The 25,481-nt window shown below is 39.4% G+C and overlaps 1 protein-coding gene across 1 annotated transcript; it reads right to left on the bottom strand.

Moving 5' to 3' along the window:
• Nucleotides 1-1,384: 1,384 nt before the first annotated feature.
• On the bottom strand, nucleotides 1,385-20,788 carry LOC142402809 (uncharacterized). Its single transcript, XM_075488633.1, has 13 exons — nucleotides 20,347-20,788; nucleotides 16,117-17,189; nucleotides 13,959-14,006; nucleotides 11,655-11,789; nucleotides 10,150-10,246; nucleotides 9,220-9,366; nucleotides 8,705-8,818; nucleotides 8,037-8,110; nucleotides 7,651-7,761; nucleotides 7,222-7,337; nucleotides 6,221-6,359; nucleotides 4,853-4,973; nucleotides 1,385-1,476 (listed from the first exon to the last, which is right to left on the bottom strand). Exons 1-13 carry the CDS (start codon nucleotides 20,786-20,788, stop codon nucleotides 1,385-1,387), a joined length of 2,709 nt encoding a protein of 902 aa, XP_075344748.1.
• Between the last annotated feature and the right edge of the window lie 4,693 nt (nucleotides 20,789-25,481).

Here is a 25,481-nt window from a genome sequence, read left to right as displayed (position 1 = left end):
AGAACATGAACTAAGCTTCCAGCTCCTGAAGATGCCAGGTCAGGTTTTGCAATAGATAAGTCTGTATCATAAATATAAGTGCAAAAGAGAAAAGTATGCTTACGGCAGGTGGCAGCAGAGACATGACAGAGATATGACTCAGAGTTAAGTCACTGTTCCAATGGTTAACTGCACCTATATTCACACCACATTTCAGTTTTGGTGAAATTTCATTACTTCCAGCATCAGAAGACTGTTTTATTTTGCTACTTTTTTATAAAGTTAGTATTTTGAAATTATTTTACTTATTGTGCACACTATTTTATCCATTTGGTTTTAGTGATTCAATAGTCAACTACATGAAAAAGTTATGAAGAAGACAAGTCAGATGATGGAGGTTCCTTAGATGGCTTTACACTACTGATCTTCTCTTACAGGGTCCTCAGTCAAGACCATTTTTCCTCACCACTCTTAGCTTTCTTTGATGAATCAGCACAAAGCATAACTAAACTCAGAGCTAGTATTGTACAAAAAATATGGTCCGTTCTTACATTTTTGTTTCCTTCACACAAAAATAAGTGGCAACAGACTTCAAAATCCTCCTCTCTGAAGGCAGCAGATGCTGAATCCTATCTTAAGTGGGAGACAGGGAATTATATCTTCGAGTATAGTCCAATTTTAGCTGAAGCAGTGAACTTATTTACTTCTTGAAATACTCTACTTTTTGGAAACCCTTATACATCAAAGCTTATTGTTTTTACAGTTGAAGAGCTTCCTACAGGCTCAACTCACTTAAAGGAGACCCGCTTATTCTGCTCCAGAAGAGGTCACATTTCTACCATTATGTCTTTTTGCATCAATTAGTACATTAAACACTACCAAGTTTGTTTTCTCTCTTGCTGAAAGCAGAAGGAGAGGTAGAAAGTAGCAGGAAGGGAAACTGAAAAAGAAAACAATAATCTTAAACTTTAATCATACAGCAGAAACTTAAGTTTTATTTCACAGAGGCTGAACAAAGTGAAATCAAAAGTTATATCCAGAACTTTAAATGATCAGTACTTTCACTTACTGCAAATAATAGTTTTCAGCTACACAGAGTAGTAAGGATGATTACAGAAATAATACTCTTTAACAGAAGAGAAAAAATGCATGGGCTTGCTGTTTAACCCAAGAATTTACTTGGCACATCTTTCTTACTTGTATTTTGTGCATTTCTGTTTTCTGCTTCCTGTACATCTTAAGCTTCGAAGTAGATACAGTCGAGTTTTCCCAATGGGAAAATTAGATTTTCCCATTGTCCTCTTTTTTACATCAGAAAAATAATTGGTACTGAAGCATTACAGAGCAGTGAGCCAAACTGAGGTTGATTTTTTTCCCCTATCTTGTTCCTCCAGAGCCATAATAATCACCATTTTCTCCTCTTATTGTCCTCCTTGACCTTCCAAAGGATTAGTTCCATACAAGCAATTGCATCTTCCCTGGAATTATGACCACCAACTAGAGGAGAACAAAAAAATTAAATTAGAAGTGTTAGATTATGTATTCCTTTATAGAAGAATGGTAGCTTTGTTTACTAAGCTGAACAATTGTCTTGAATATTCAAGACAACACTTGGTATTCAGACAGTTTTTGGTGCAACTTCTTGCTACCAGGATTCAAGGTATGCTACAAGGAGTCAATGCTTCTAGCAGTCCAGCATTGTCTGGCAATATTCAGTTTCCCACTGTATCATCCAGCTTCAATATCCAACAGAGCCTGGATTAGTAGCCTAGAATATCCAACATAACTGTCTTTGGAAAACTAGCCTCTCCAAGTCATGTACTTTCAAATCAGAATTTGAAAGAGTAACAGATGACAAGCTGATTTTGTAACTAGATGGTAAATTTCTGTCTTGATTAATTAAGGACAATCTACTTGTCCTGATCTACTGAAGTGTTCCACGAAATCTGAACAGAATAGACTTAAAGGTTTTAAATTATATATGGTTATACATTTTTATTACGTGTTTAGTCAAAGCTTAAAAAGTCAACAACTTGCAAGTTAACACGTGTTTTATACAATTCCCATAACTACAAAAGTACAGTAGAAAGGTTTTAATGCATTCTGACCAGAAAATAGTGGTAGTCACCCAAACAAGAAATGCATATAATCCTTTCATTAGTTGGCACTTAATGTAGGCATCAGAATACCCTTCCTAACATTGAGTCAACACGAGAAAATGCTGGCTGCCAGGATAATGGTAGTTAACTACTGAAAGTTCCGAATGCTCCTTACTGAAAGCCAAAGCTGCATGTTGGGGCTCTCCTAGCAACTTTAGGACAGGTGGAGAATAGACCTACTATATTCAGCCATCATCTTCATAAACAGAAATTTGACACAGTGTCAAATAGTCACATTGTCTAATTTGAGTATGTGTCACTCAGTAAATCCTATATAAGCTGATCAAGGGAAGTCTAAATCCTGTATGGTTTAAGTTATGTTAAACAAAGATACTATTTTGAGTATAGAATTTTTAATAAAGGTACAGAAGATCTCAGATAAACAGGTTTGGGACAGGGGCTGGTTATTCAGAAACCAAAAAAAGTTGTGGAAGGAAAATCTGACCGCATAGAGTTCAGCATTTTCATCTGAAGGTGGCAAAATCCCCTCCCCATTCTATGTTTCTGAGTCAGTGGCTCAAAAAGAAAAAGGTATTGCTTCTTTGCACTATAGCAGTGCATTACTGCACAGACTCCACATCTACTGATTCCACAACTGCTTTGGGCAGGGGAGAATGCCACAATATAGTAAGTTGATACTAGGGAGAAAAATAATTTTCTAAGATTTAATTGAGTTGTTCCATTCCCCAAAGAAGCAGAGGACTTAAGTGCTATCACAACAAAAGATGTCTCAATAGTAGAAGTACAAGCTTCTAGCTTTCTCTTGTAAAACTTAAATGCCAGTGATTTGAGATCATTTTTCATACGTAGCAGCCTAGACTCAGAAGCAAAGATCTTCAGACATTTACAGACATGTCATGGCAATTCAGGTATCTACTGGCTTAAAGCAGTGCAGTATCTCCTTGAGTGTGGAAATGGTTATACTTCCCTCTCAGTGAACACATAATTTACACAGTCGTGGTAGTCATCTGCAACGGCATTAGTGTGTTACATGAATACTTTCACCAGCATATTTTATAAGACCTATCCCTGCAATACCTATTTAGACAGGACATATAAAAAGCTGTGGAAGCTAATGGAGGAGAGTCATAGCTTTTATCTGTGGCAGAGAAGTTTACACCACTTAGTAACTTCTACTATTCACAGAATCAGAAGACAGCTGGTAACAACCTTGCAGGTTCTCGTTTTCTCCCCTCCTAAATGTACCTTAAGAAATAGAACAGAACAGTTGCCAATAATCAAACAGAAACTATTTTGTCATTTGGATTAAAAAAAAGGTGATCCTGTGAGCCTCCACCCTTACTGTCTTTTGCCAGAGAAAGCTCCAGTTCTCATTTGCTTTCCAACCCATGAAGTAGTGCTCTGCCTTGCCATTCCACCCTTCGGCTGCTGCTATTTTTAACTGCTTAAGAAAGTACAACCTGTATGAGACATGTTTTTCAAATAGTCTGAAAAGGCTCAATTATTGAAACCATAGTCTTCTAGCTCTGTTATGTATTCTTCAATTTTTCAGTCAAGTCAAGTATATGGTATACTGTAAGTCAAGCTACCTCAGCAGTTGCAGCTCTTGTACCTTAGACACCAAAAATCTTGGAGTTGAGACCCTTTAAAACACGTTCCTAGTCAAACTCCAGTTTGAGACGGTCAAAAAAAGGCAAACAGTCAATTAAATTCAGAGCAAGCAAAATCACCACAGACCTACTGCTTTGTGATAGCAAAGGGTGTTTCATTCTACTAATCCCTAGGTTTACAAAAAAAAGCAAATCCAGACGAAGTTTATTACCTTGCTCTTGCACTAGCACAAAACTAACACAAACTAGCACAAAGCAGCAGCATAAGCCAATATAAACATAGGGAATGGAAGTCATGCATCGGGATTTTTTTTTCCATTTTTTCTAGAAGTGGCAGCTACCTAGCTCTACAGGTTAAGCTTGGATTTTAAAAGCTCAGTGGTGATCAACAAAGAATGATTAAATCCAAACTTAAGCAGAAGAGCCTGCTAAAGGCAAAGTTGTGGCTATTTGAGATAGCCATCATAAAGTCTGTAGAAATAACTTTTGACATTCCCCTTACTCCCACTGCAGTGCTATACATCAGACTGTCAGAGCAAAGGAAGTCAGAGGATATTATAAGCTTTGAGATGCAGCATTTAGCTACTTCATTGGGTATCAAAGGCCATCAAACTTTGCTCAGTGCGACCATTTATGTATTGCCTGGGCAATGAAGATATGTTAGGAGAATAGAGTATTATTTGTTGTCCAGAAGGGTTCACTGATAAAAGCAAATATGAATCTGCCAGTTTATTAGCTACTCAATTTAATTTGTTCCACGATCAGATTAAAAACAATTATTTAGAACAGCATGGTCAAGGCAAAATACATCTGTCAAATGCAATGTTTCATAGGTATTATATGCACACTGTAGAACAGATTTATTGATTTGTCCTTGACAGCCAGCCAAGAAATTTACCATAATTTTACTACTGAAAACCCCAGCTGAAGAGCACCTGTATCAGCTTGGTTAAACCACAACACCAACCATCTTGCCCTTCAGGTATATCCTCTGCATTTACTATACTATTGAAGGAAAGGTATCCAAGACAAAGCTTTAAATGACAGTGAGTGTAGTACTACCTTTTCAGTTTTCTGGGTTATTCCTGTCTCCCATTTCATGATGCAATATACCTATTCCTTAAAAAGAACCCGCATTCTTACCATCATCTTGACGAATTCGTCTGAGGTAGTCAGCCATCAGATTTCTAAGTGCTCTTTTGTGAGGCAAACCTAGCCGATGAGGAAACACTACTGATGTGTCCACTACTCTGTCATGAATTAGCTGGAAAAGAGCAGAAGCCACAGTAACGATTACACATCCAGCTACAGTCCTGCACCTCCTTTATTTATTAAAGAAATCTCATCTAGCATTTAAACACCATTTCCTTGCTCAATAATATGCCCAAACACTATGTCATCTGTCCTGTATTCCTGTGTTCATTACTGAATGGCAAACCGTGGGGCAAGAACTGTGGAAAAATTGTGCTTTGCAGTGACTTCTGTACACTGCATTGACATTTATTCATTAGTTGTATATATATACAGTGAACATGATTAATTCTGGTTTTAGCTAGCCAATACCATACTGCAAAGTCTCATTTGCTTTGGCCTTTAGATATCACTAGCAGGGAAGCCTATCAAGGCTAAATTCTAATTCCTTCATTAGTAATAATCACAGAATGATTGAGGTCAGAAGGGACCTCTGGAAGTCATCTTGTCCAAACTCCCTGCTCAAGCAGGGCCACTGAGAGCCGGCCACCCAGAAATGGGTCTAGATGGCTTTTGAGGATTTCCAAGGATGGAGACTCCACAACCTCTCTGGACAACCTGTGATAGTGCTTGGTCACCCTCACAGTGAAAAAGTGTTTCCTGATGTTCAGAGGGAACCGCTTGTGGTTCAGTCTGTGCCCACTGCCTCTTGTCCTGGCACTGGGAACCACTGAAAAGAGCCTGGCTCAGGCTTGTTCATCCCTCCCTTCAGGTAGACATTCATAATATCCCCCCGAGCCTTCCTGAGCAGATGGTTGTTTCTTACGGAATATTGCTGCCTTTGATATTTAATAGCATAATCCATGCATTTCTGGTACCTGACAGGCAGCATAATTGTTTACAGAGATTCTAAGAGCAATACCTTAGTATTACTTGAATTGTCACTCCCTTTTATGCATTTGCCAGCATGAGTTCAGCAAGATCATAAAACATACAATTCTAGGTTTCTGTTAATTCCGAAATAAAGACAGTGTTATTCAGTGGTGATGTATGGTTGCATAGCTAGAAGCACAGAACAGCAAAGTAGGAAGCCCAAATGTCAGAATCTCTACCATATTGTGTTTGTATATACAGTTCTTCCTTCTCTGAATGTAGTATTACTTTTAATACAGCTATCATTTAAAAATCAAGTACATTTCATTTTTTTTCATACTTGTTGATCTGCTGAAATGCAACATTCTTTTCCCTTTTGAAATTAATTAGAACACAGTAAAGACAAGTAGTCACCTCTTAAAATTGGCTTCAAACAAATTATTTTACCTTGAGAACAAATAAGTTATTTTCTAAGCAGTGTCCAATTAAAATTGTCTCTGCACTGAACAAGTTTAGCAGTATTGCCTGTACATCCCGAAGACATGTTGTGGTATCCTTCAGATCATTCTCCGTTGCTCCAGAGAGTCTAAAGACAGATTTAGATGAGGTTCATTAACAGAGACACTAAGAAATATCTAGAAGAACTAAGTTTACAGTGGTCATTCCCCCAGCGCCTCAAGTTAACACTAGCCAGCTTTGAAATCACGCAACGTTGAAGTCAACATAATGCATTTTTTCATTCTCTTCCTTTTCACCTAGATAGAGTAAGATAAACTAAGCTAGGTGAAATTAACTCAGCTCTACCACTATGAGCGACTAAGCCTGTTTAAGCATGGACCATAGACAGGGTTCTGAGCAAACAAATATTGCTGTTGAAGTAGGAACACATTATGTTGGTTCTCCTCCAACTTCTTTTACAGTGAGGCTCAAAACCTGTGTTTCTTCCCAGAGCAGCTGCAGGACTTCGAAGAACTAATAGGAATCAAAAACATGTCTTCCAGCTCTCAAAGACAAAACCCAACAGTAAGACCAAATACAAGTGATCTGCACTAAATACAGCCAAATCTTGTTAAGCTGTACAGTCTGATGGTCTCAATGCATGGCTCATGACTATACTGCTTTTCTGTGAGACAACATTTATAGATGAAATTTGCATTTGCTTCTAACCCCTTAGGGAATTTAGCAAGTTCTGGGAGGTTTAACTTAAAATTTTTTTTTTTGGAGGAAGGGAGAAAAAGTCTTCAAATGTGGAAAAAAATAAATTGAACTAGGCAAAGAGAAAAATTGTTCTTAATTGAGCCTGTAAGAACAAAAGCCTCATTCCTGACTGAAGGTCTTTGATTTATATTACTAGAAATAGACATTTAAGAGAGGCATGTTTCTTCTTATACAGTTATCTGCCAATTTATTAAGTCTAATCCTGAAGTACTATAGACTAATTAGCATACCTTATATCGTAGTCTACAACTTTACCATCTGGTTTAACAAACGTATCATAGACAACCTGTAGCTTAGCATCGACCACTGTCACTCTAGTTAGTTCCAAGCCGTGGGTTGTGTAACACTAAAGAAAAAAGTAAATTTAACAAGCATTTACACAGCAATGACGTTTCCTTACATTATGTAAGTTGTACAGAAAGCAGAACTGGCTACCAACTCAACAGATCCAAACTATTTTGCTGACTACATATTCAACATTAAAGGTTTAGTCACGTAGAGTGACTAGTAAGACTGAAGGTCTAGTCATGTAGAGTTACTAGTCAGAGTTCTGCAGACCTCAGAGACATGAGTTCCAAACTACTACAGCTAGGAAATTGCTTCATAAACAGCAATATAGTTTTCTATTAACTGAACCAAACTTTTTAGGTTGCTCATACCATCTCACAGTCCAGAGCATATACACCATAGTTTCCATCAAAAGGCGGTGATTTAATTAATGTCTTCATGAAACCTTCCAATTTCTCCCTTCTTCCATCATGAACATGAAGCTGCAAAATTTCCATTAATATTTAAGTGCAAGTTTGCTAGATATCTTACCCAAATTGCCAGACAATTTGTTTCTCTAACAGACTCAGGAGCATAAATATATATAATACTTCTTGTCAATATTTGCCACACGATTTACTAAATGCTAGTAAGTAAACCTAAAAGGCTTATACCAAACTGTTCACAGAAAGATATGACCCAGCTTTAAGTCAAAAGGACACAGAAAGCAAAACTGAGATACTTCATTATATAAACCTACTGAGAACATTATTCCTACCTTTGCAATCTGACATCCAGCAGATCCAACTATTCTCTCACAACAGCTATAGTGTTTTTCCATGCCACCAGGAACTGCCAAAAAGAAAAGTCGAAAATTCAGCAGCTTTTGCAGCAACTAGCAATGGCAAAAACTAATCAGTACCCTCACTCCTCCTCTCAAACTTCTTTTCCATTTTCTCCTGAGACTGCACTGTGGAAAGAAGTCCCACCTATGCCAAGATTACAAACTGTACATCATTCCCCGCCCCCGCCCTCCCCTGCCAAGACAAGGTTTTCAAGGTTTACCACAAGACAAGGTTTACCAATGAATGGGAGAGAGAAAGTTGTAGTATGTTCTAGAAGGTTCTCCCTGAATGAAATACTTAGTGTGGCTTCTGAGTATTTAAGGTGTCTCTCAGAAAAGATGACAAGGTTCAGTTAGAACTCAGTACAAGACCACACAATGAACATTTCTCTACCTTCTTCCCACATGGTTTTATTAACATCAGCTTTCCTAAAGTTATGGCATATTCAGAGAAAACAGGCCACATTCCCAAAAGTACAGCAGAATGTATCTCAGCTGAACCTTGTGCAAAAAAGTTTCATACTCTGATCTCGTCGAGTTTTGACGTGAGATGTTATAACTTTTAACAGCTTCCACAAAGATTGAATGCCAAGGATACCTACCTTTTTGTTCCAATACTCTACCAGAATGATAGTTGCATTCTTCTTTACGTCTATATTCTCCTGAAGAAGTAACAGCATATACTTCACCACACCTACAGCACACTCTTTTGAGAGCTTAAAAAAAAAAATTATATTATATTTCCTAGCTGGCTTACCATAAAGTTAGAAAATGCTCAGTTGAAGTGTAAAATAAGTTACATGAACAGTAATTGCAAAAGCAGAGTAACAATATATAAGCAGCCTCCCAAGATTAGCCATGTATTAAAAAAAGTTTCTCTATAGCACAATAAGAGATTCAAGTTTACCTACAACTTCTTCAATTATTACATTGAAACAAAAATTAAGACAGACCTATGAAGCTTCATGGTTTAGCTATGAAAGCTTGTGAATTCACTTGTTGTGCAGGCACTAAATATGGAACACTGCTGTAACATATAATTTTATACCCGTGTATTTTACTGTCCTCTGAACCACTGACTGAAATTCAATTTTATTGCAGTCTAGTAGGCACTTACCATCATATGCAGCATTTTTTACGACCCCAGTAAGTATTGCACCACCATTTTTTTCAGGGTTTGGTCGAGGGAAGTTATTTTCATCCAACTGTTCCTCAGTCAGAAGATAATCTTTTAAAAGTTCATATAGAGCACCACCTGTAAATGCTAAAAAAAAAAAAAACAACCAAAAACCTAAAAGTAAACAAACCCAGAGCTTAAGCAATATCAGAACAAATGTAAGTAGCACTTAAATATCCTAGTACTTCCAAAATAAAACCGAACTGAAATTACAAGATATGCACTATAGTTTACATGCAAAAACTATGTGCTTGTACCTCAGAGCAATTAGAAGTGATTAGAGGTGAAGCATTATTCGAAACAAAGACACTAAACAATAGGGATGTTAATTCACTAGCTATCACAGAGAGGCTAGGCATGCAATAGTAAACAACGTGCTCTTTTCAAACAAAAGTTCAACCTTTTTCCCCTAAGAAGGAGCCTTCAGATATAAATAGGGAATTGTGTTGGAAACCCTTGCAGTAGCTAATAGATAAAGCTTGACCAAAAACAGAGCAACATTTTAATGCTGAAATAAGCCCATTTATAGGCTAAAGTGGAGAACTGACATCTCCCTTTACCTTTCTCTTCCTCTGACTTTATGGATCCAGCACCACTGGAAGATCTGCTGTTAGTAAGTTGCCCTGAATACAGGAAAACATATTTTTACCATTTCTCCTCCATTTTAGGTTTCCTGTTAATATCCTAAGCAAATATTTATAAATCAAAACATCCATTTATTTCAGTGATACATTTCTACAAAAGGATTTAAATATACAGAAACATCTTTACTAAAGTTAAACTAAATAATCATTTTAAGACATTTCTCTGCTGTTCTAAGTTCTAGACTTACAACCCATTTAAAAAAATCTTCATTGAAAGCAAAACTACCATGATCTCTCAGCTTTTTGAGAGTCTTCACAGCAAAATTCAGGTACATATTTTTACTGCCACAACGATCATAAACAGATTGTTCTTCTATCAGGGCCTATATTTAAAAAAAAGAAAAGAGATTGAGTATTAGTGGAGTACTGTATGCTCTACAAAAAGCACTGCCATTTAGTATCTGAGATTCTGAACCTAGAGGTAGATACACAGTCAAGTAGTGTCCTAAATATGAAGTGCAACAGGAGTCACAAACTCAGATGGATGAGATACCTAGAAAGACAAATTCAGTACTTATGAAGCAAAGATCTGCGGAGGAAATCAGCGCTCCAACTCAGAATTTAAACCTAATCCTTGTGTGAATTTGAACACTCGTAGGGTAACCATTCCTGTGGCTAGACAGCTTTTTCTGATCCTGCTTCAAAGGAGGCATTATTACTTTTTTAGGTCAAGAAATGCTTCCTTCATTTTCTTTCTGTAAAGGCATAAGAAACAGAAGCGAAAGGAAGGTCCAGCACCTTTTAACTCTGAAGAATCACACTCGAAATAAGGACTATGTTCATTAATCTTCTGAGAGAAGAAAAACGGTTCTTCCCTGATTTTATTTCACTGCTTACACTACCCTGCGTAGTCAACAAAAGAGAAGCTCATTTCAGGCATAAACGCTGCCTTCTAACAATCACTACAGCGAGTACAATTCACAAGTTACAGCCTCTCAGCTGAGGAAAAGAGAAAGTGGAGAACTGACGAAGCTGAGAAATAACACAGGAGAAAGTAAAAGGGAAGGTAAAAGAAACATTACTTAGAATGAAGAGTCAGGCATACAAAGGTATACTGCATAATACAGAGAACACACTGTAAATGGCAGAGTAGTAACATCTGATGTTTTACCAGCTTTCATTCAACGTATAATTAAATATACGTACAGAGCCTTATCAGGACACCTCCAGAAAGTCTTCTGATTTCCAGCATGCAAGAAATTTAGATGACCTAAAGGTTAAGCTCCAGATATTTGTGCCTGTCAGACCATATCTGTTGGCTATAACCTTGAGTAGCACTTTGTGTGGTGTAAACAGTAGATACAAGATCAAAGGCTCAAAATAATTGAGAAATTTATAGTTGTCCTTCAAACATGTTTTACTCCTACCCTGAATAGGTCTCAAAGTCATTATTAGATTCCAGGAAGCCTCCAGTATTCACAAAAAGATTTTTCTTTTGCATTTGCAAAAGAAAAACCTTTCCTTTTTAATACTAAAATAACATGTCTTCTTGGAAGCTAATTAGCAGTGCTAAAGACAAATGGTTTTACTTGGTGAAAACTGAAACTGATTGGTAACACTGGCAAGTATAAGACCAAGTACATTTTATTTTCCGCTTACTGAAAAATCTGAAATATTTGCCTTAAAAAAAATAATAATCAAATAAAAAACCCCACCAACACAGTGTGCAAGATAAGACTTACTGACTTAATTCAGAAGTGGAATTGTAAAGATCTATAAAACATTACAAACCTTGTCCATAGCTTCATTCACTGTGCTACAAATTTTGATGCATTCTGAAAAAAAAAATCTGACATATCTCTGTCTTGTCTCAGATGGTACTTTGGATCCTGATTCTGGAATGGAAGGCCTTTGCTGAGTAGAAACCTTAAAAAAATCAAACATACTAATGTGGTCAATATGTAACAAATAACCCGAAGAACTAAAACCAGTTCAAACATTCTTTTGCCCATCCCCAAAGAAAATAAATAAATAAAAATCAAACATTTCTGAATAGCTTTTCGGAAAACTGGAATTGCACATGACAGGGAGCCAGAAACAACCATCAGCAATAGTAGCTGATAGAGGTTTTCCCTGCTTGAACTAAACAAAGTAGTCTTCTGCTCAAAGTTATGTGAGGTATTAAAACTATTTTTTTAACTTCTTTTTTCCTCAGAGGATGTTCAGTCCTTCAGCAAGCACTAGCAGGTCAGTTATGATTTAAGTCATGCTCTCCATCTGACCTTTATTTCAGGCAGTACTTCACTCAGAGCGTAAACTAAGGTCCCAGTGAACTAGACTGAAAAAAATGAGTTTGTTTTTAGGAACCTATAGACTTTGTTAGGCAATGCAATGTAGAGGTTTTGCTTATCACAATATGCTTATTTTCACATTAAGCACAGAAGTTAAAATCATCACATTCAAAAATCTGCCAGTAAGTTAGGTTAACCATGGTACTGTCACACCCAAAAAGGTCCAAAAAGTTACAAAGATGCATTGTGTATATCAAAAAAGGAGTAATATGTCTATACCACATTTATTTGCTAAGGAAGATCCTTTAAGAGCAGCATTTAAATGCGTGTGCTACCACCAAGGAGAAGGTAATTTTTTCATAAAGGGAACAAAGGCAATGTGTATCATTGTCACAACCTAGTTTCACCATTATTGGGACATGCAGTATTCTATTTAGGAAACAAGAAGGTACATACTGGAGATATGAAGCATGAAGTAATCCATACTTAATATCTTAGAAAAATGTCAATAACCAAACTGACTGAAGCTATAATATTGGACATTTTTAACTGGAAAGCAGAACTCACCCCAGGAATCTTCAGTGACCTCTACTTTAAAAAAAAGCAAGGTTAGAGTAATTTTTCTGAGAAGAGAAACTCTGCCACTCAAAATTACAAAGCAAAGTTCACACTAACAAACCAAAATATGCCTGCATTAACTTCTTGACAAGTTCCTTGAAAGCCCTTTAATTTATAAGGGTACCTCTCGAAGCCAAATAAAGCCTTTCATCAGCTATCATCTGCCACCATACACAGCATGAAGTTTTAAGAGAAAATAACCAACGTGCAAGCATGACTTGACTGAAAACAAACTCATACTTAACTCTCCCATCACAACCACTTTGATTAACATTTTATAGCTTACATTCCTGTAGTGCTGGCTAGTACAACCAAGGAAAATGAAAATACAATTTGCATAGCAACTTGATTAAAGCACAGAGGAAACAAAGTAATTTTTTTAAAGAGCTATACTGGTATATCACATTACTGGGTCTACATTATAAAATACTGTTTGAAATTAACTTCTGTTCCCATTAAATCCACTTCTGTTCCCATTCATATATCCAGTTCTGCTGCAGTAACTCTACAGTACCTTGCATGGCACAAGACTGGTCCTTTTGAATGAACTAACAGAAAGTCCACAGGGCCTTGCTGTTGCAACATTTCCTTCCAGCAGTGTATGCAGTTGGCCACTGCTGGTTTCAATGGGCTGAGCTTCAAGGAAATTTAAAGAGGCTGAAACACACAGAAGATACGGACTGAATCTAAACTCTAATGGTAAGGTTTATTATTTAAATCACATTAATCTGGAACACAGGTATTTCACAGCTGCTTTGTCAAAGAAGGGTAAAAGTAAACTAATGCACAGAAGCAAACCTGGAACATCAGGAAACATATTAAGACTTCACTTCTGCCAATAGATTTTATGCAAAGTGTTCTGCAGTATTTTTGAGATCATATATCAGTTTGAAGATGCTAGAATAAAGCAGCCACAGAAGTCAAGTTAACAGCTATTTTCGAGGTGTAATGACTATGATTTTTAAACACCTACTGGCCTGCCTTCCCTGTCCCTTTGCCCTCCCATGCAAAAAAGCATGATAGGAAGAAAAAAAAAATAAAAAAAAAATCAGGAAAACCGCCATTCTAACCTCATCTTCCAATGCAATCAGTAAGTGCCTTGAAGTATTGCTTTGCATTTTTAAAGTCAGGGAAGCTACAGATCTCAGAAATAAAAATTTGTCATGAGATTCTGGAGCCAACATACCTGCATTTGACTCGCAGGCATCCTGCTTAACTTCACTTGCACCAGCACCTGTTACACAGCAAGACATATTTGTACACCATGAGATACACTAATCCACTTTACTGTTATTCAGAAAGAATGCATACACTGGCAGAATGACTGAATTTTATGTGAAGATGTTTTATAGCATGTGTAATAAAGACACATGAATGAAACTACGAAGCAGCATTTTATTAATTTAACTGCTAGGTAGGTTACTTTGTAAGCATATTTTTAAAGTGACAGTAGAAGAACTGGAGGGGAAACACTGTTTAACTAGTATCAAATGCTGAAAATAACTTCTACTCCAGGATTTTTTCACATATGAAGGAGAATTTAAAGGGAGAAGAACATCTGATTTTCAAATCATAAGATTTAACAAATTGTTTCAGAAGGTCTGAATGCTTCAGACTAGAAACCTAACAGTTGATATCAGTACTAAAAGGAAACTCACCAGATTTCTTTTTTTATTCTTGCAACTCATGTATCAAAAGACTTTGAACAAAACAAATGTTTTTCAGGGTTTTGGTCAAAACTGCACACGTTCAAAGAACTTAGCACAAAGTACTCGGTCCCCTTTCCGCTGCAGCTACCAAGACTTCAGATATAACCTTGTAGTTGGATAGGGCACCTATCTGCACAAGCTAAGTGCTAGCCATCATTCAACTCACAGCTAACATTCCCCAGAACAAAATGAACACATTCAAGTGATGCCTAACTGAAGCAAAATGAAGGTTAGTTTGTCAAACCTACGGATCAAGCTGTCATACCCATTGGTCCAATGTGTTGAAATTGAGCAGCTGACAATCCAGATGTAGTTTTCTTCTGTTGAGAAGTTGTAGCAATAAAAGCTTGTCCCCTTTTAACTGCAGCTGCAAACTCCGTTGCCTCCCAGTGTGCCTGCTGAATTCCTGCACCACCACCCTGCTGCCACGGAGATGCTTTCAAAGGTACTGTTACATTTTTGTTACGTACCTGATACACACATACAGAAAACCAGAGTTAACATTCAAGCAGTTCCAAATCATAGCAAGACAGTGTTAAAGTTAACACGCTGCTTCTTAAAACTGAATTTTACTATCAGATTCAGAGCTTAGCATGCTGTCTCTGGAAGGAAAACGCCAAGCTGAAAGAGCTCAGGGGTGGTGGAGGGGGCTGAAAGAATTATGCCTGCTATTAACATTGCCACCTAAAGCACTGTAGAAGCAGGGAAAGCAACAGCCACTTTAGGTTTCCAAGTGCTGTATCTGTAATCTCATAGTACAAACCTCCACTCCAAACTGACTTTTCAGTACTCATTACCCTCAGCTACCCTGGGCAGCTTACTTCACCTGCATCAGGAACCAACTCTAAGTACTACAACTTTTGCTACAACTTTTAACAGAAGAGTTGATGAGACATTTGTTCTAATTCATTTCAAAATATTTTTACAATTAGATTACAAGAACCAGCCAACCTGAAGTTCAACATGAGTCTACAGATGCTAAGTAAAGCTATGTTGACCTTCAGTTTATTACAAGATTATAACTCACATCATATTTTGCCGTGTGTGCAATTCTTCTCTTTTGTCCAGGAATATTTACTTTGGTTTCTAATAAACTGAGATCTACATTTCCTCCATAGGCCTATTAAAAACAAGAACAGACTATTTAGACCAACCATTATGAAGCTCTAGACTTCAGTAATACCCTCATGACCCATTCACTCCAATGTTTCAGGATAATCAGTCAAAAAACTCCCAGGAAAATTACAATTCCATCAGTATTAGACAGTTATTTTACATTCAGAACAGTTAAGCCACAGTGCTTTGAAGCTGAGGCAGTGGTACTCAAAGTTCCTATAGTTGTTTATAAGAACAGGAGGCTTCTAAATACACAATTGACTCTCAAACTTTCCTTATTACAGTAAAAGTAAGGCAGGGATCTATTCAGAACAATTTTCTACTTCAGGAAATATACAGATCGCCCATTGTCAAACTAGAGAGTCGTGTTTCTTATGACTTTGTCTACTAGTGTTGAAGGCTCAAATATTTCACCTTTACTAAGACATTTTGGAAAGAGTATTTGAACTTGACTTTATATCACATCCTCTCCTCATATGCTCAGAAAAAAACTCAAGCACTGAAAGGGAAACAAAATACCTGCTTATCACCATCCTTCTTTTGTGCTTCTCTTTCAAACTCATCAAAAATTCTCCGACACTCCTCTAAAGGGTCATCTGATTCAGAGAGCTCTGTGTCCTCCCCACTGGGTTCTGCTTCCTCAGTGGATGAACTCAGCAGAGTTAGTTCATTTTCTTTCTTGTTTAAGTAGTAAGTTCGATATGGGTATGTATCTTCTGGGCTACCATTACCTCCATTTTCTTCTGTGCTCTTGCTCTCCTTTGTATTTATTATTTCCTTATAAGGTCTTTCAATTGTGGTTTCGTCTTTAGAAGAGTGACCGGTACACACGACAGACTGTGTTAGTCTTCCGCTGCTCACATAGTCTTCATTGGTAGCATGCTCCTGAAGAAATGCTTCGACCAATATATTGGTTTCTGCATTGCCTTGCTTCAGAATTCCCTTCTGCATGTCTGCCTCAATAGAAGCAGCTGAAGATACACGTTTCTCCTCAGTATAAGCAAGGGCATCTCTTTTCTCCAAAACCTTCAATATATCAATGTTTGCATCAGGTAAAATCTCATTTGCTTTCAGAGAAACATTGCCAAGTTTTTCAGATTTATTTAAACCTCTGCCATTCTTACACGAAGTGATCATTTTCTCTGCTTTTTCTTCTGTACACTCAAGAATGTCTGCTATAGCACTATCATGTAATTTTTCTGCACATGTTACAGCAGCCAGTTCCTTGTCTGTGTTCTCATTTGTATAGTTCTTACTTATTCTTGGCTTTTTAATAACAGTTTGTGGTGGCACATCAATGACAAGATCACATTCATCATCAGATTCTTCAAGTTTTATTTCAAGTTTCACTAGGGTCATTTCACAGACGTCATTTCTCGACCTCTTTGTGAATACACGACTACTCCTAAATGGAGACATCTTTGAATTCCCATCTTGATTTTCACGTGGAAACACTTCTTTTGGCTTACACCGCTGCTTAGCATTTTTATCCTCATTTGTTACATAAGAGAGAGAGAGACCTGCAGAACAATTTTGTAGTAAATTATATTCAAGAACAGTTGCTGGACAATTATATTCAACAATGTATCTTTCTAATTAAAAAACAGCAACCATTATTTGTATATACCAGGAAACTAAAACCACATGATGTGTTGTGCTAAAAAATACACTACAATGGTTTCCTTAGGAGAAAGTATCTTACCTTAAGATCATTTTCAAGGGTTAAAGTGTTTATAATCATTTAATTGGGAAGACTGTACTGTGAGCGTTCCTTCTGTTCCTCAATTTCATTGTTGACTGAATGTACTGCTATTTTAACCCTTTTGGGTTTTTGTAAATCACCTGCCTCTCTTTTAGGAAAGACAACTAATGACCTTAAATTAAGTCATCCTAAACTGCAATCTACAGATTTTAGCTGAGGATAAAGAAATAATCTGTTTTATTTATTATGCACAGGACTACGAGTCTCATTGTCCCAAACATCCAGTAACATTTCAAGCCAGGCATATTTATAATTGTGCACAAACTTTAAGCAGCCTTGGAAGTCAAGTTTTCCAACTGCAGATTTAAGTGACTAACCGTTACCTTTTTAGCTTTTATAAGCTGTAGACTGCTTACCAAAACTCAACCTGACACTTTCTCAAGGCACTATCTCCATCCTCACATGGATATTCTGGCAAATCACAAAATGTAGTGGTTATTACCCTCCCAAAAATTTATTAATTGTATACAGACCCTGTCATCCAAGAGATCCGTTAGCATCAATCATGTATTTTAACAACACTGTTTACATTGTCATTTAAAAACACATGTCACCATTTGATTTCAACAGTGATTGTATCAGTAATTACGAAACATTTCAGGGAATTACTAGGAAGTCACATTTTGTTAGTGAATGGGATCCTTTCCAGGTTACTCAAAAATAAGGAATTTTGGCATTAACACAATAACAATACACTAAAATAGGGTGGTACCACAAAGCCTCACTACCCTGTTGTGGGTTAACCCTGCCTGGCAGCTGAGCCCCATGCAGCTGCTCTCTTACTTCCCCAGTGGGACGGGGCAGAGAATCGGAAGGGTAAAAGTGAGAAAACTCATGGGTTGAGATAAAGACAGTTTAATAGGTAAAGTGAAGCTGTGCACACAAGCAAAGCAAAATAAGGAATTAATGCACTACTTCCCATCGGCAGGCAGGTGTTTAGCCACTTCCAGGAAAGAAGGGCTTCATTGTGCCTGTTACTTCAAATGTCTCCCCTTCTTCCTTCTTTTCCCATGGTTTCCCTTTGGTTAGCCTGGGTCAGCTGCCCCAGCTGTGTTGCTTCCCAACTTCTTGCCCACCCCCAGACTACTTGCTCGCAGGGCAGCGTGAGAAACAGAGAAGCCCTTGAGGCTGTGCAAACACGCTTCAGCAATAACCAAAACATAGGCACGTTATCAACATTGTTTTGGTCAGAAACCCAAAACTTAGCACCATACAGAGCTACAAGGAAAACTTACTCCATCCCAGCCAAAACCAGTACACCTCTCTACCTCAAAGAAATACTCTGAGCCACTATGAGCTGGTAACTGTTCTTATCAGAAATACAAATATCTCACCTTTTATACAGGTGAGATACCATTTAGACTATGTAGTAATCGATGTTATAGGATTATTCTTTGACTAACTAGAGCCTGAGCGGACCTTCAGGGTTCAAGCTTCAAACTTGCTAGAAACTGCAGAAGCCATTTAATGACAGATGTTGGTCACTCAAAAGGAAACACCTATGGACTCAGCCTTCCACAAGTCACATCATGCTGCACAGCTAGCTACCTGCAAAATCAGCAAGTGGAAGTCAGGAAGGGAATGACTCCACACTGGTTTTTTGTGCTCCCCTGACCACCACAGATCTTAGCAACCATTAAGTTATCCCAGTATTTTTTCCAGGCTGCAGTTCTTTATGCTCTAGCACAGAAATCTTTGAGACTGAAATAACACATTACTATTTACAGGTGACAGAGAAAACCCAGGTACTTTGTGTGGAAATGAAAGCTCCTGCTGCACAGAAAGAGACTAGGTACAGAGTGAGAACCTGCACTGTGACTGAAGTTCTGGGAGTCCTGAGCTGTGAAGGCAGAAAATCAGTAGCATCTGCTTAAAAAACAGACATGACATTAGCAGACTGCTCATCCTGTAAGTGCCTTACAAAGATTAAAAGCAATTCATATTACAACTTCTGCTCTTCATTACAAGGGCTAAGGGTCACGCACCACGAAGAAAAGGTGACATCCTCCTACCAAGAAAGTGAGAAGTCATCAGCATTTATTATACTATCACACAGTGGTTTAAGCAATCCACCCAAGTCCAGCTTCTTGAGGCCTAAGCCCAGGCACAAGCACCACCAGCACATATTATAATCCTAGTATTGTCACTTCTGTTTGCCAAGTTGGGGGTGTTTAATTAATATTTTTTCTCTAAGAGCAAAGACAGAGCAAGACCACAAAGACCCCCGATCGTGTCATTTCACTCTTCAGCTCTCACACACAGCACTACAGCTCTTTATTTAACTACCATTCTCAAACAGCAGGAACCAAGCCATGCCCACACCTCAGTGCCTTCGAGCACCCGCCACCACCGCCTCTAACGATACCGTCGCCACCTGGAAAGCAACCCCCCGTCCCCCCCAGAACCGGCGAGGCCCTGCTCCCTCAGCACGGCAGCCCCCGGCTGCTGCCCGCCGCCCACAACCCCTGAAGAGGCGCGGCGAGACCGGACAGGCCCGGCCATCCTTCCCGCCGTCCTCACCCCGGGAACGGCCGGCGGCGGCAGGCTGCGGTGCGGCTGCGGGCGGCTCCCCGCTGCGTGACGCCTCGTGCCGGCGGCGGTGCCGGTGGCGGTGCCGGTGCCGGTGGCGCTGCCGGTGCCGGTGGCGCTGCCGGTGCCGGTGGCGGTGCCAGTAGCGGCAGTGAGGCCGCCGGCAGCCGCCACCCGCGGCGTCGTCGAAGGGGCAGAGGGAAGCCCCGAAGCAGCTGGCGGGGCGCATCATCCGGCGGCCGCTGGCGCGTGAGGGAAAGCGCGGGAGAGCGCGAGAGAAGCGCCTCGCACCGAACCCCGCGCCTCAGCGCTATGCCGGCGGCGCGCGGCGGCAGCCGCCCAATAGGAGCGGAGCGGTGGGCGCGGAGGGGGCGTGGCCCACAGCCCACAGCCCCGCCCCCGCCGGGAGCTGTGAGGGAGTGGGAGGGGGGTGGCGGCCGGGCTGGGCCGGGCCGGGCCGGGCCGGGGGGGAGGGGGTGTGCTGCCGCCCCGTCTGGTGGTAACGGGGTCCGCGGTAGGAGCTGGCGAAGGCGGAGGGGCACGGGGCCCTCCGGCAGCCCTCACGGCGGGGAGCCGGCCCGTGAGGAGGCGTCTCGGCGAAGGGATGAAGGCGTCAGTCAGTGTTTGCCGTGGCGGTGTGAGGAGCGAGTGTCCCGCCTGCACCGGGCACCCGCTGAGGGAAAAGGACGGAGCTGGAGCCGTGTGGATCAGCTGCTTTACACCCGGGAGCCGCTGCGGGCGGGACCGGTCCTGCCGCAGCGCGGTCAGCGGAGCGGCGGTGCCGGTCTGCAGCCGTCGCTGGTGAGAAAAGAGAGCGTGCGGCACTGCGGGGACACCTGCTCTTCGCGGGGAAGTACTGTTCTGTCCGGCGTGTGCCGTGCCCCGGCTGTCGGCGGCCATGGGTGAGCTGTGTGTCTAGGCTGCAGCACTCGGGTCCGGACAGCCGTTCTGCCCCAGCTGAAGTGGAACTACCCGCCCGCCTGCTGAGGGGCTTCCAGGGCGCTGTGGGCTGTGATGACGGGATCCGCCGCATCTGGGACGATCAGCGCGGCCCGCAGCTCGCCACTGAGAACAGATGTCGGGGTGAGTTCACTTCCATCTGTCCCACTGCTCTGCTTCCAGCAGAGGCCAGGAGCCAGGTGGCTAGGGAGCTGTAAAAACAAGGCAGGAGTATGCAAGTCTTCCCTAGAGGCCTCTGCACAGGGGGTTAGGGGAGCTTATCTGTTGAGCAGCAGCAATGGCTTGTCTAGCCTGCTCACTACCCACTGCAAGGACGACATCTGTTACATACTTTGAACCTGGGTCCTAGGGGTTTCTTTTGATGCTCCTTGCTTTTCTTACTGGAAAGGACAGTCAATTGCTATGTGTTTTATCTGTGGCACTCAATATTTATAATAGACCCTCCCCTCCCACCAACACGTAGTCTTTTCCAGCCTACTTTTATGGTTGCCATTGTGGAAGCAGTTCCATTCTTTTGATGATTCTTGTCAACCTACCTTGAAACTTTTCTGGTTTTGTCTCTTGCTTTTAACTGTAAGGGACCAGAATTGCACTCGTTATTCACAATGTGAATTAACTGGGAATTCGTGGACAGCACCATCATGTTTTATATACTGTTCTGTATGCTTTTCTTATTAATTCGGGTAGGTTGGCTCATCGACACTATCAACTCATACAGGTGGGTTGAGCTTGAGTACCACCCCTAAGGCAAAACTTTAATTTCAGATAGTCAAGGACAATTTCAAAACATGGAAAACGTGAAAATAATAATAAGAAAAAGAATGAAGAAATGAACTGAAAATGGGCTGCTAATGTAACTATCCCCTGCTGGCCAGTAACGTGGCTGGAAAAAGGAAATCTGCTCTGTCAGGTGCCAAAGAAGATAATGACTAAATACTGATATATAAGAAAGAATGAAGAAAAAGACGTCTTGCATTGCTGTCTTGTACTTCTGCATTGCAGGATAAATTATTTTCAAAACTTAAGTCATTATAGCTACTTCTGTGCGCAGGATCCTGAAAGTTAATGGAAGAGTTCCTGGATTTTGAGCTGCCTTCTGAAGACCATGCCAAGCAATTTTTCTAAATCAATTGCATTGCCTTGAAGACAATACATTTTGGCTGTAATCAGGAAACCCTGGGTTTTCGTGCCCCATTGCTTCAAATGTCTTTATAGACCAGTCTCTAATTCTGACCCTGTGGTTCTCGTTGCACTTTCCTTCCCCATGTCGGAGTAGTGTCAACTGAAGAATTGTTGCTACCACCTGGGAGCAGCAAAGACAGATTTGATATTCTGGGTTTGGGGCAGTGTCTAAAAAGCAGAGGAAGTAGAAAAATTGTGTTCTCTTGAAAGATCTGCCAAGAGATCTTTTTTTCATTTAAAATTATCTGCCTTGCTGTTATTTGGGCTTGCACGTTATTGCATACATACAAACAGCATACAGGGCTGTTATGTACACAAACATTCCAAAATGCACATACGTTCAAATAACTTCCCCAAAAAAAGGATATTTTAAAAAAAATTAGTTAATTAGTGCTCAAAAAAATCCTACTTTAAAAAGTAATTATTGTTCAGAGATCCATCACTACATTCCTATTCAGTGTGTGCTGCTAATGTTGGATTGCTTGAAATCATTTCAAGAACTCATTGCGTTTCAGCTGTTCCTTTTTAACTTGAGGAGCTGTCTTCTGGCCATGGTTGTATCTCCTGGTGCTTGATTCTGAAGCAGTTAATGTTTGCCTGCAAATGTTTTTGATCAAATTTTAATTACACATCACTGTCTTATCAGAATGTAAAGTTTATTCTGTCCTGTCATGAAATGTACATGTGAGTACACAAGTACTATTTATATAAACATAGTTGCACATATACCAGCATCTGAGTGAGAGAGCTTGTCAGTCACTGTCAATGAGATTCTATTTAGTTGTGGTCTCCATTTAAGTCTTCATATGAAGGAATACTGCTGAGACTTGATGCATGAGAAATCGGTGGTATATCAACTACAGAATTTTTGATAGGTAACGTTTCTGATTTTGTGCTTTTCCCATTACTCTGTATGTCTGTTGCTGTTTTCTCACACCACAGGCTGCTTTCTGCAGCTCTGGAAACTAGAGAATCAGGAACTCCCTTCAGAGGGTCAAAGTAAGATGCAGAAGCTGGTCTCTGTTGTTCACATGAGCATCTGAATGTAAAACAAAAATTCCTAAAACACAGAACAAAAATCATTACGTTATTCTAACCAGAGGGATCTAATAGAGATTTAACAGATACCACTGAAGATGGATAATAAATTACTGAACTTTCTTTTTTTTCAAGATTTGAACTGACAAAGGGGAGCGTCTCAACTTGTAAGGAAATGTTTAGTACATACACTCTTGGTAACAATATAATTTTCTATTTTTTAATAATTTCTGCCTTCACTTTTCATTTGTGGGGGAAAAGTAACCAAATTAACTATATGTGTATACAGCCTTTCTGAGCTTTTATCACATTTTTACGTAGTCTTTAAGCCCATGTTTGGAGTAGCACCTTACTTTACTATCCAAATAATAAAGCACAGCACATGATTGGAAAACTTACCCTTTTTCCATTCTGTACTTGATGAAAGCCATACAACAGCAGATCATAAATATTAAGGAGCAGGCAAGAGTTGTACATGACACAGCAAGCATTACATTTACTTTAAAATCTTCTTGGCTGGTTTCTTGAGCTGCGTTCCTTTGAAGCAAATCAGGGTTGTCTGACACTACAACAGTAAAGCACACCGCACCACTAGTATGCACACAGGTAAGGTCCTGAACAAGTCAACGTACATAGAAACAGATTATATCTATGTGATTTGCAAATAAAATAAAAATAAGCATTTCTTAATAAAAGGACTCATTCTGTGAAAACCCAAATCCATTTAGTTGTTGATGAATTGGCCCAAAGCACATCTTCCAATCTTTCTAGGCATGATTTGTATCCGTCATAAAGAGTAATTCTGACAGAAGTTTAGCAGGCCCCAGGGACCGTGGAGATGCTACTATTCTTAAGCCCACCTGAGTTAACTCAGGTGGGCTTAAGACCACGCCACCCCACCCAGAAGATGGGGTGGTCTTAAGCATCTGTGAAAACATCAATTCTACATATTCCTAATTTACTGTGTGCAAAAGCCATCAAGACTGCTATACTATATTCTTACTTGGCATTTCTTGGAAAAATACATTGCTTGGATGGTATCTGATGTCATTGAGATCAGGAACTTGATTATGTGCTCTTGTTTGATGATAAAAATGTCTTTGATGCAATTAACAATCTCTTTTCTGCATTTCCATCTGTTATTTAAATATATAGCTAATTCTTTTTTTCCAAGAGAAGTGGGATTATAAATAATTTGCAAGCGGTTGGCTGTTGTAGAAGGATTTAAAACAGTTTGTGTGTGACTGCTATAACACACTCGATTGCGACATTGTTACTTCCCTTGCCTGTGAAAAGGGATGAAACTCAGAGCTGTCTCCAGTGAGCTAGTCACTCTGTCTTTTAATATTTTAAGGTTTTTTACTGCTTTTTACAGCTATCTATGCATCCTAGTTTTGCTATAGTTCGTATAGATCTAAACCCCCCTCAGTTTCTCCTAGATCTTGTTAACTTTCCTAAGTGCAGTTTATTCTAATAAGCAGTACCGATCAGATCTTTTGCTTTTAGCACTATGTAGTTTTTAAATGGTGACTAATTCTCAGTCAAAAAAGGGTTCCAAACCAGTCATAAAGCTACTTTTATCTATCAAGGTGAAAATCCTTATTTGTGCTCTTCTGTTGCTTTCAGAGACATCCTCATAAATGTTGATAAATTTGGCTCTTGGATCTGAAAAATGTAAGATATAGTAATATTCCAGTATTACACAAGGAAAACTTTACATTTGAGCAATATCTTTTTATTTCACCTTTATACATCCTATATACAAACTCACAACAAACAGACAAACCTTTTAGGATAATTTCCTTACAGTTTGGTTTATAGAAATGCTTGTGCTTATTAGCCCTTTGTTAGAAAATGAAACAAGGTTGGTATATTTTTCTAGCTATTCAGAAATAGAAACAAGCTAATTTATTTTGCCCCAGATAGAGAAAGCATATACTCCTGTTTCATTCACGAATCAATATGGATAAAAACCATACAATCTCAGAGGCCAGATGGTACCTTTGCACACAAAGGCATGTCTCCCATTCAGGTCAGTAGAAACTTAACTTCATCCATATACTTGTGAATATGTTTAACATTTTCCCTCAGTTTCAAAGTAGTACTAAAATGTAACTGGAGGTCGGAAAACAAGAGATAAGCAAAGTAAAGCATTCTTCAAGGTTTTGGGATAGAAGTATGTTTTCAGATTCAACGTACTTATTTGCATTACTTTTTTCCTATAACTTGCTAATATGGCCCATGCTAAGTTTCATCGTCTTGGGACTTCAGTTTCTTTACCTGCTGATAAATGCGTGTCTCAAAGACAGGGCTTGCCTAATGATTTTTACTTCTTCTGTGATTCTCCTATCGAAATGTGACAAAGTCTCTTGATTTCAACTTGCTTTTTCATTTCATTTTTGCCCACCAAATT

The sequence above is a fragment of the Mycteria americana genome, chromosome Z, assembly GCF_035582795.1.
Source record: "Mycteria americana isolate JAX WOST 10 ecotype Jacksonville Zoo and Gardens chromosome Z, USCA_MyAme_1.0, whole genome shotgun sequence".
NCBI classification, from domain to species: Eukaryota; Metazoa; Chordata; class Aves; order Ciconiiformes; family Ciconiidae; genus Mycteria; species Mycteria americana.
Note: the sequence above shows the minus strand (reverse complement) of the source record. Positions and strands in the feature narration are given on the sequence as shown.